The sequence below is a fragment of the Coloeus monedula genome (assembly GCF_965178545.1).
Source record: "Coloeus monedula genome assembly, chromosome: Z".
Taxonomy (NCBI): Eukaryota; Metazoa; Chordata; class Aves; order Passeriformes; family Corvidae; genus Coloeus; species Coloeus monedula.
This window is the reverse complement of record NC_138822.1, coordinates 62,355,381-62,367,387: the sequence shown is the minus strand read 5'-3', so window position 1 is coordinate 62,367,387 and position 12,007 is coordinate 62,355,381. Positions and strand designations below refer to the sequence as shown.

Below are 12,007 nucleotides of genomic sequence, written 5' to 3'. Positions count from 1 at the left end.
TCAGATGGACGTGTTAATGACAAATCAAATATTGATTTTTTTTATTATTAGTTAGGAAAAGAAGAAAGGATTCTTTGATTTATATGAAGCCAAGAAACAAATCGTATTATTCAGCTCTTCCATCAGACCCATAAATCCAATCCTAACCTCATGGAATTTTAAAACAGTCGATTTTTGAAGGCATAAATGAAAAGATGCTTACCAAAGTGTTTATGCAATGGGAATTCGGAACACAGAGTCCAAGTCCACCATTCTGACATTCATCAATATCTAAGCAGACCTAGCAATAAACCAAATCCACAAATAATAAAAATAATGTCAATTTATTGAGATCAAAGTCTGAAGAAACAACACTAAAGTTTAAGACTGGAAGAGACATAGACTCTCCTGAAACTGCTCTCAGAATGTCACAGACATATCCACAGCTAACTTTCCAAACCCTGAAGAGACACTACAAACCAGAGAATTTCTGCTTTAGGATGTGTTTTGGTTCACCCTCAAGAGTTTATACAAAAACTGTGTTCCCACTCTAGGTGCTTCCGGAAATATGCAAAAAAATTTACAGTAAAATGGCCCTTTTTTATAATTTTCTTCCTAGTTCAAAGCCATTTTACAGAAATCAACAGAGCCCGTTGATCAGAGATACTTACAAAGATAATGACATTTTTTCTTGTCTCTGTGCCAGTCAAGAATATTAGATTGTCACTCCCATTAAAGCTAAGCAAGCACAATTCAGATCTCTAACTGAAACACTCTGAGCTCTGCCTAAGAGCATAAGGTAATTATGGAACAACTGAAAAATAAATGCAATTCAATACAGATGCATTGCTAACATAAAACCAGCACCTTGCAATGGAAGTTGTCGTGGAGGTGCTGCCACTCACCTGCTTATTGCTCTTGGCATAGCTGAGTCCTATCCCTTGCACGGTTTGTCCCGTATATCCTGGAGGACAGGTCTCACATCGGAAACCTGGAGCAGTGTTCACGCATCGCACACCAGGGAAGCAAGGGTTGTAACGACACTGCAAAGAAAAAACAAACCAAGCACATGTTCATGCTTCAGCAACATCCAGACTCAGACTGTGTATAAAGACCTCCCACCAAAGGCAATGCTTCACACAACACCTGTATGTCTTCTGTTCAGAGAGGGCTTAGAGAGGAAACCGTCTCTGCCTTCAGCTATCTCTGTAATTTAAATAATATTTGCAACCTTACATTACAGCCTGTAGTTGATGTCCTAAACTCTCAATCCTTCCTTTAGTTGGGCAGATTCGGACCCCTGGGAGGCTGAAAGCCCCCTGGAAGGGTCCACACCACAATATCAGGAAAGACAAATAACTCCAAACACCCCTACTAATGTGTTTTGTACACACAGAAGTGGCAGCAGCATTTCCCTTCAGTTATATTTGGACAAATCTCATAGCCAGAAGGAATCCAATCATAAATGAGATCAGCAGGAATGTGTCAGTAGCACCCACACATTTCTAGACCAGAGGCCCACAGACAGTCCTTGGAACTTCTCCCAAAATATCACGTCCACAAAATCACCCTTGGCCTGAAGGCACCATTCACTTCATTGCCTTATGCAGTTTTATAAAACAGCTGTGACCAGTTTCACTGGTCTTGTGGCTGCCAGTTTGGGAAACACATCCTGCACTGCTGCCTTTCCCAACATCAACACTAGCTGCTAGGTAACATTTATAGGAGTACCAAAAACATCAACATGCCATCCTGCTGCACAGGGCTCAAAGACAACAATAAATGAGAAACATGAAAAAGAAATGCTAAAGTTTTAAAAATATGCCTTTTTTTCTCTTTCCATCACTGACAGACATCATCTGCAAGATGGAGGGAGAACAAACCAGACAATATCCACCTACAAAAGACATACAACTTGTACCCAAACACACACACACACAGAAGCAGGAAAGCTATGCTTAATATCAAAATGTGTTTGACAGAAAGATTTGTTAATAGTACGTCAATCAGTACTATAAGGAAAACGTAAAACCTAGGACAGACATTTTGTGCCTCCTTATTTTGCTGTGGATTCTTTATTGTAGGCAGCAGAGGGCACCCAAATTACACAGCACACAGAGCAGAGCTGCAGCTCCCAAGATAATGGGCACCAGCATACCAAAGTAATGTCTTCAAACTGCTAATGAATTAGGGAGCATACTGCAGAGATGCTAACAGCCTCAGGAAAGATGATGGCAGCTCTTAGTGAGGAGTCTTCCAGATTTGTCTTTACCAGAATTCGTACAATAACTTCTTTTAAAATGCCTATTATTAGGAAGTACAGAAATAGTTCATTCATAAAAGGCTTTAAATAAATTTTAAAAAACAAAACTGACCAACCAAACAAAAAAACTTTCCTTCATATCAGCTAACTCAGGAAAACAAGTAATATGACACATCCCCCCTCATTAGACAATTCAAAACTATTGCAATTTATTGCTTCTTTATTTCTCCCTGTGCAACTCTAAGTAAAAATCCAGCTGATTAAGTAGGTGTTTGCTGGTGAACAAAACTGCTCCCGACAAGGTGACATTTTAATGGCAGTGTCCATATAAAGACCTCATAATAAACAAGACTGTATCTCTATGACACAATTTTGGCATAAATTTCTTGCTGTTTCTAATGTGAAAGCAGGTCTGTCATGTGGAGTGGCGGCAGGAAGATGAAGGTACACGAGTCTCCAGTGACTAGAGCCTGACTGCTAACAGACAACCACTTTAATATCAAGCCATCATAAACTAGTCTCTGTTTCTTTTTCCACCGCTGCTGTAATGGGCTGAGTTGCTCCAGCTCTGAAAATGGCAGGGAGGAGATTACTGCCATGCTCTGTGTCAGTCTGAAAATAGCTCAGGAGGTGAAACCCATCCATATTGCCAGGCTCCACCTAGGCTGGCTTGAGCTTCACACCATGGCTGTCTGTAGCATGGAACATGTACCACAGCTGTCTTGGATCTACCACTTGCATTCATATTTCAGAGCTTCACCTCCATTTTTCTGGAGGTCGCAGCAGACACAGTTCATGCCACGTAAGGCAAAACAAGAGACATTGCCAATGCCTCAGGAAACTGCCACGTTCAACTCACTTTCTCTTTCCAGTGTTTTTCACAGACAGGTATAAGTTAGGCACATCACATCCTCTCTACTGATGGTCTACAGGAGGGAGTAAATCAAAAGAGCAGTCAAAGCACATTTCCTGTTGGCTAGGGAGGAGAAAAAGAGAATTGCTTTTACTGTTTTACATTATTAAACAGGTACACTGGTAGTACTGTGTTATCCACAGTTGCAGTTTATGACCTAATTCTGATGGTTGCTTGGTCTACTACATCAAGGTGCTTTTCCAAAAAAAAAGACTGAAGAGTAATGGTAAAAATCATCCCACAGAAAAAATGCAGTGAACCTGTAGTTGGTTTTGTTGCTTCTGTTCCAACTAAGTGTCACATTCCAGTTAACACAGGTGTTCTTCAATCATTTAAGATACTGTAAATTTATTAATTCAGTAGTCAATACAAGCAAGCTCTGAATTTCTAACATACAGCACAAGAAAAGAACCAGATTTAAGTCAACATTATTGGGTTTCAACACAAACACAAAGAAGCAAAAGGAAAAATGACAATAATTGTTTATTTTCTTTCACAGACTTCTAAGGTAAGGATGAAAACATGGCTCCAGTTCGGGTTGAAGGGAAGACTCTGGTCACCGATACTGGTTCAGGAGCACAATAATTTAAAGAAACAAAGCCCATATTGACAAGAAGTGCTTCTGCAGCCTATAACAGAAGCTACTGCATCTTCTTGTGGAATAGAAATGACAATATCAAAAGTTTGTTTCGGTTGGGTTTAGGTTCTGGGTTTTTTTTCCAAACATTAAGCTCCTTTAAGTGACTTCTCAACTCACCAGAGCATTTCAAGTTTTCACACATATAACCTCCATAAAGTTGCAGAAACAGCAAAATAGTCACATAAAATCAAATCAGAATGAATTAATATTCACTGTGCAAGCAGTCAGTAAATGCTGAAGACAGCAAGTATTAGCAACCCATTGATATGTATGAAACAGTTGCTTTTTAGCTTTTTTTTTTTAGTTCAGTGAAAGTCACTATTTTACCTCATCAATATCTGAGCATGTAACTCCATTTCCTGTGAGTCCTTCAGGGCAGGGCCCACACTGAAATCCCTCTGCTGTCTCCACGCACCTCACTCCCCTGAAGCAGGAATTAACTTCACATTTCGGTTTAGTACGCCTAGGAAGCTGAGTTGGAAAACTCACAGTGCCCAAACCTTTAATGCAGAAAGAACAACAGTTTCAATAGTTGAAAGAAACATTCATCATAGTTCTCAGCTGGAAAGCATTCTGAAGAAATCCCCAAGACACTTCAAGTCCCTGCACTGTGCTCCAGCCAGCTGTGCTGTGCCTGAAAAGACTCCATGGTGGGAATGGCCCAGGACCTTACTGTGTCCGCAGCAAGGGGAAATTGAGGCTATTTTTTTAGGTCCATGTGCTTCTCCTGGCTACATATGGGGGTCTTCCTCCTAGGCTAGTCCTAAAACATATCTGCCAGGGGAGGAAGATCTGAAAGCCTGTGACCTCAGACCAGGGGACTCAAGTATAAGCGTACAAGTACAGGGCATTTCTCTGGCTAAACTGGCAACACTACCACTTCATAAGAAAAACAATGTTCTGGATTCACAACAGCTTCTCTGACAGTTGACAAATAGGAAGAATAAAGAAGCAGCAGCTGACAACCCACAAACACAGCAGGACCATGCAAGTACACAGGCTTAGGTGCACAGAGACCAGCCAAAGACTGGTCTTTCTGAGACTCTGGCAGGTACAGAACCTTGGTACAAATGCATGTAGGAATTTGACATTTCCTTTGGCACTTACACATAAAAGTTATCCTGCCTAGAGCTCAACTTGAGTTTTGATGAGGCTGACAGACTGGGAGAAGAAATCAGCTAAAAGGCCTGATGAGTTTAAGACCTTTCATCTCACACAGTAAGGGAGTATATTGATTTTTACAGTGACTTCACTTGTGTACTGATTGTCAGTTGTGTAGGAGGGCCATGAAGTGGCATTTGGAAAAGAATTTATTTCTTTCATCTAGAGAAAAGATGAAGACCACCTTTTGGGTCTTCCTGCTAACTAGGGACTGCCTACTCAGAACTGCATAGGATCTTCCTCAGACTGATAATACCAGCTAGAGCAGAACAGGATTCCTCCCTTGTCCTTCTACTAAGATGGTGCATGAGATAGTTGGGAGACAGTGTCTCCCTCCACAGGAACATGTGACACAGCTTTGTGGCAGCGTGAGAACTGCCAGTACCTGCGTGGTACTGCTCGGTTTAGTGGCATTTTATTCCCCAACAGGTGATTGGCAGGTCCATGGAAGCTTTTTCTCTAATGCAAATCGATTTTAAATTTGTGTCCAAATACAAACACATCTAGAACAGTATTTCTAAAAAAGTACTTTTTAGAAACCACATAAAGCTAACATGATCATCACTAGTTTTAAAACAACTCTGTATCTCTTCTACATTACCAGCAATAACAGGAATACTCACCACATGCTTGGCATTCAGCTATGGTATTTCTCAGAAAAGTGGTTTCTTTGACCTTGAGAATATAGAAAATAAATATTATTTAGGTACAGATAGTTTCAGTTTGCACCTGGCTGAGAGAACAACCATTAGTGCCCAAGATGCCACTCAAACCATGCAACATAGGTAATCTGTTTTAAATGAGATGCTCTTTGTACTCCATAAAATTAAAGATACGGAAAATGGATGTACTTAGGTTCAGCCTTCATCAACAGGACCTTTAAAGGTCCAAAAGTCCTTGTTTGACCAAAGGTATGTGCCACCAGCAATTCCAGTTCTGACACCCACCAGCAAGTGAAACAAACACAGTTTCAGTTTCATGCAACAGACCCACAACTATCTAAGAGTGGGCTAGGATGGCTTCTCTACTTCCTCACCGGACACTAAATTTTCTGGATCTGAATAAGCAAGCCTCTTACACTCCCACATTCAATGATCCTCCCTTGCAAGCACAGGGTACCAGGACCTATATGGTTATTTCCTCTCCATTGCATCATGCCTCCAAGGCAATGAACTCTACACATGAGTTTATTGCTTATGTGAAGTCTGCGCTGACTTATTCTGTGATTCTGTGACTCTATCAAAGGGGTAAAATTGGGATATTTCACACTAAAGCCTCTATACAGTACCTGTTGTCTAAGAAGGTCTTTCACATCTCCCAGTATTTGGTTCATCTGCATCATTTGACCCATCAGCTGCCTGTTAAAATCACCTGCAGGGAAACAGCAATGAAAAACAGTACACAACATAACTCTCCTTCGTTTGCCATGGTAATTTATGAGATATAAGATGGAAACCCCATAAAGAGCCATGGAGGGCAGACATTACTGTTATGTAAGCCCTGTAGAAATCATCAGATAGACAGTATTTATCTCAAATTTTATAGTGTTATTTGCATGAACTTGAGGCTTTTCTGGACTGAACTCCTTATAGCCCACAGAAACAGGCAAAGCAGAAAGCTCTCCACAGAGAGAAAAACAAGATCACGATTCTTCTACCATTACTTCAGTGTCAAGGCTCTCTAAGGCAACTAAGACCACCAGTGCTACTGGTTCCTCCCAGGCCTGAGACCAGCAACCCTAAGGGAAACTTCAGGATTTCAGAACTGGGTATTTATGATGACCTGTTTGGGGTAGGAGGGCAAAGTGAGGCCATGAAGCATATGTACATACAATGGGAAGATACCCTGCATAAGTTCATTCTGTGTCATAGAATCAGAGTCATAGAATCATCAAGGTTGGAAGAGACCTTTAAGATCATGCAGTCTAACCATCCACCCAACACTACCACTGTGACCCCTAAACCACTAAACCATCACCTAAGCACCAGATCCAGGCACCACCTGAACACCTCCAGGTAATTCCACCACCTCCCTGGGCAACCTATTCCAATGCCTGACTGCCCTAATAATGAAAAGATATTTCTAATATCTAATCTGAATCTCCCCTGTCTCAGTTTAAGGCCATTTCCTGTTGTCATCCTACTGCAGGCATGGCAGAAGAGACCAGACCCCACCTGGCTATACCCTCCTTTCAGGTGGTTGTAGAGAGCAATGAAGTCTCCCTGAGCCTCCTCTTCTTGAGACTAAACAAACCCAGCTCCCTCGGCTGATCCTGAAACGACACATATTCTACTCCTTCCACCAGCCTTGTTGCCCGTCACTAGACACGCTCCAGCACCTCAATCTCATGTTTAAAGTGAGGGGCCCAAAGCTGAACAAAGGATTTGAGGTGCAGCCTCACCAATGTCGAGTACAGGGGGTTGATTACTTCCCTGGTCCTGCTGGCACAGCATAGTTGTAACCACAACTGATTAATACATATTTTTCCAAGTGAAGTTACCCAGCTTTCTGAGCAAGCTCACTGTGAAGTTCTGAGAACACATCAACAATGCCTGCTCTGACAAAACAGTGCTTTTAGTAACTGCAGCAGTCACTTGGCTTCTCAAAGGCAGCTCATCACACTGCACACAAGTTTATGGCTGCATTTGCTTCTGACAGGTGCACACTTTGTATGGATTCACAAAACATCTACTCAACACACTATGGACTCACACCAAAATCAGTCCTCAATACTAAGTAACAAATTAAAGACCTCTAAGACAAGATCAAAAATTACATCTGTAATAAGCCATAGGGAAGGACCAGATCAAATCCAAGATCTTCACAGGAGATTTTTATCTGTTAAATGAAATATTTGTTTTGAGCCAGTGACAGAGAAGAAGCAGAGAGTATGTTTAGCATAGTAACTTGTAGTTGCTTCTGTTCGCAGCTTACTTCTGAATCTGTACCTCTCTCAAGAAGATACTTGTTTACATCTCTAAGTCTGTACTTAAAAACAAACTTCACAAATACATGCTCTTTCACAGTCTAGGCAGGCAGGATATTTTGATGTTATGCCCAATAGCTTCAGGGAGGTTTATTCACATGTTATTTTTGGGAGTACTGAAAGCTTATATGAAAAATGCTTCTCTTAATGTTTACCTCATTGTTTTGTACTTCAAAGCATGTCTAACTGTTTCCAAACATTCTAGTGGGAACTATCCAACTCCTCACGTACTATGTTCTCTTCACTTCATATTTTCTCATCAAAACACTGAACAAATTTAAAGAGTCAGGAATCACCTGTTCCACAGCCTGCCTCTGTTCTAGACCTAACCTTGCCGTATTTTTATTTTGGTGACAACAGCAGGACGTAATATCATGGGTATTTCAGAATCCCATAGTGGAACCTGGCACACAGGCTGTCAGGCCAGATGCTGGGGTCTATTCTTGTTTTATTTTTAAAACAAAGACTCATTTAGGCATTATTGATTGAAATCTGCAAAAAATTCTCAAGACTTCAGATGCTGTTTGTTGGCTAGCACCTAAATCAAAACCAGATCTATTCTGTAGTTAAGTTTTGCAGACTGCTGAACATTAAGGTGGACTAAAAAGGTTATACTGCCTTGAACCTCATGTCCTGTGTGCAAATTTAGACAGCAGAGCAGAAACAGCTGAATACACCTGGTTTTGGTTTTTTATCTTCTATTAAAAGCAATTCCAAAAGTAGGCCCTACTTGCAGCAGAATGACTAGGGTTCAGGGATAATATTGTCCACAATATAGTGGACCCAGGAGCAAGCAGGTAAGCAAAAGGTACCAGCCTGAAGCTATACAGTTATCTGGCCCTTCCATGTAGCCTCTCTTATCCATACCCCATCCAATAAGGCAACTCGTCAGTTCAGCTAGTCCCTAGCTCTATATTCTTGAGTTTTAACAATATGACTAACAGAATGGCTTTCACAGTAATAACTAAGCTCAGAGTATTACTGACCAACAGGAAACTGAAGTCCCTCTCTTTCTCTTGACAGGATATTGCAGCATAGAATCTAAGAATGGTTTGGATTGAAAAAGACCCTTGAAGATCATCTAGTCCAACATCCTTGCCACGTTAGGGATGCATTTCACTAGACCAGAATGCTCATAGTCCCATCTAGCCTGGCCTTCAACGCTTCCTGATGGGGCATCCACAGCTTCTCTGGGCAACCTGTTCAAGTATGGGCCCTGGATTTTGAGCAGGCAACCAGCTTCATTGCACAGCCAGTTGGCCCAGGCATGTACAAACACTAGCCACCATGAAACACCTCACAGATATTTCTTCTACCTCTCTTGGGAACAACAGCTCTCTGGCTCAAGTAACACACTTTCCCGTGTCTGTGTCATTCAAATCCTGAAGTGTCATTCAAAGACAATGACATTCATAGAATCATAGAATAGCCGGAGTTGGAAGGGACTCGTAAGGATCATTGGGTCAAATCCTGGCCTGGCATGGGACAACCCCAAGAATCACACCATGTGCATGAGAACATTGTCCAGCTTCTTGAACTCTGGAAGATGATGGTTTCTTGTCCAGAGATCGAACCATGATTATAGTACAGATGATGGCTGACAACAAAAAAAGTTTCCGGACAGCCTATAATCTTTCACCAAAGAAGCAGTACATACAAGTTGTATATGGAATTAGGAAGAGGCAGGTTCCAAGTAAACAGAAGGAAATATTCCTCTGATATGTGATAAATTTCTTGCCAGGAGACATTCTTGACCATGCCTTCAAAACTGACTGGACAAATTCATGGATGAAAATATATTCTTGGACAAAAACATATATTGAGTACAAAACACAAAGATTTCACCTCTGAGTCAAGAGCTCTGAATACCATGAACTGCTGGAGAACAGTAAAGCATCCAGAGAAAATCACACTAAGACTCCATTCCATTATACTCTTGCCTGTGGGTCTATATTGACTTTCTGTCTCTAAAAGCAACTTGGTTAAAAGAATCTTCGGTCCGGTGCAACACAGCTATTTTTTTTATACTTTGTCAGGTTCAGGTACCCTCCACAAACTAGACAACCTCCAAAGATCCCTTCTGACCGGAATGATTTTGCTATGATCACATGCAGCACGCTAATCTCATCTACCAAACCCAGTACACCTTGCATTCTATTTTCCTACCCAACCAAAAAGATCCAAATATATATCTTCAGCCTATGTCTGATCATCATAATCTCATCCCACTGCTTAGGTGTCTCAGCCTCACAGACTGAACATGGAGGGAATGCTGCTGCCAAAGCAATGAGCAACAACCAGACATGCAGTCAAATCCATGTACAATTATTAAGGTCCAAAGCACTCCCAATGATTTTCCAATTAATATGAAAGCACAAGGTTTTACCAAGATATTAGGTCTCACCCCTCCTACACAGCTAAGCATTTGCATTCCAGCTTTTCCTGGCAGTAGTCAAAATTGTCATTATCTGATATATTACTGCCATAGAAGAGCATCATGAAGCATACACATGGTTCAAGGCAGCCAAGTTAAAATTGCTGTTGGAACACTCACCTTTTCTTTTGGTGGATTTGGCTATGTAGGCTCTGAATGTATTTATGTGAGTTGTTTATTATTATTATTATTATTATTATTAATGATACTAATTCCACTTGGAAGTTAAAAGCAACTGAATTTGAGAGTCTAAGCCAGGTGGAGGCAGACACAGAGACAGTATTTGTCTGTATATTACCATTTGCATTATTGATCAGTGAGCAAAAAGTTACAAATGAGAACGCTGCAAGTCTGTAATTTGGAAACTCACTGTGAGAGAGATGTCAGTTTTTGCAGAATAAATATTGAATTAGCCTTCCACATTCAAATGCCTGTTGATTTAGTGAAAAAGAGAGAGCTTTGAGGATAAAACACATTTTTTTACCTAAGTGTATATATGTTAAGAAGCAACGAAATAGAAGTATGTACAGCTAAGGATTTACACAGCTAAAAGGTAAACCAGATTTTGTTACGACTGCACAACACTGATGCCTATACTCATGTGACATACCCAGGATGCTCTCATAAAATTTCTGCATCTTATCTCAGTTCTTATCAAAAGCAGCAATGCTGCAGGGTTGGGTTTGGCAGAGGGGACAGGAAAGGGTGCAAGAGAGAGAATGTATCATGGATCCTATTTCAAACCTTGAACTGAGTTTCCTTCCTGTAGTTGTCATGTATTAACATATTGCATGCACAGTGTGAACCCATTCTTCTCCCTCACATCCTGAGCAGAAAGACAGATGGACAGGGACTAGAAGGACTACAGATGGGACAGTCTGGGATAGCACAGGTTTTCTGAGTCCAGAGGTCAGGAAGCACCCTCACCTAACACAGGGGATTGCACTAAGTCCCTGGGGCCCTGCAGGGATCTCAGTAGCCTCCGCTTCTTCCTTTCCTCTCTCTTCCCAGTTCAGTCTCCACAATGCTCAGCACAGGTAGAAAAGGAATTGGTTTTGAATCAATGTCCCCTTCAGCAGGTGACAAAAGCCTTGGCTAAATTGTGGCAGGACTAGTGGCTACTCTAAAATGGCTTTTCCCACATAGACCTACAGCCTCTGTAGCCATGGCACAAACATTTTCTTCAGTCTCCTGCAAGCTTCTTAACACCTTGTTCCGCCCCTCTGGGTGACAGTCCAGTGCTCAACAAGAGCTGAATACTGTCAGTGTGAAAGAGTACATGGGTAGGTCTTGCTACTCCATTCATCTACCTTTCATACAGCCTGTAGCAATGTATCCCATTTAGCACTACTTTCCACCTGCAATAGTTTGCAATTTGAATACTTAAAATATTATTAAGCTGACACAAATGGATCATCATCACAAAAATTCGACTTCCAAATTATGCTAGAAAACCTCTTTCAATCATTACAGACTTGTCTTTCACTAAAACAACAATTCATTGCTTTATCACCAGCAACAGTGACTGTTTTCTCTCCAAACGGAGCTATTTATAAAACATTTACAGGAAATTGTCATAGCTATAATTTAGTCAAATAATTGTTATTATTTGACTGAAGGCTTCTTCACAT

General features: G+C 41.0%; 1 protein-coding gene across 1 annotated transcript in view; it reads right to left on the bottom strand.

Annotated features, from left to right (window-relative positions):
• THBS4 (thrombospondin 4) overlaps positions 1 to 12,007 on the bottom strand; it is a gene marked incomplete at both ends in the record, with an annotated part of 40,313 nt that overhangs the window by 18,460 nt on the left and 9,846 nt on the right. The window contains 5 exons of the mRNA XM_082302238.1: positions 203 to 280; positions 885 to 1,022; positions 4,123 to 4,295; positions 5,580 to 5,631; positions 6,245 to 6,327. Coding sequence (XP_082158364.1) covers positions 203 to 280; positions 885 to 1,022; positions 4,123 to 4,295; positions 5,580 to 5,631; positions 6,245 to 6,327 — 524 coding nt within the window. The remainder of the gene's footprint in view (positions 1 to 202; positions 281 to 884; positions 1,023 to 4,122; positions 4,296 to 5,579; positions 5,632 to 6,244; positions 6,328 to 12,007) is intronic.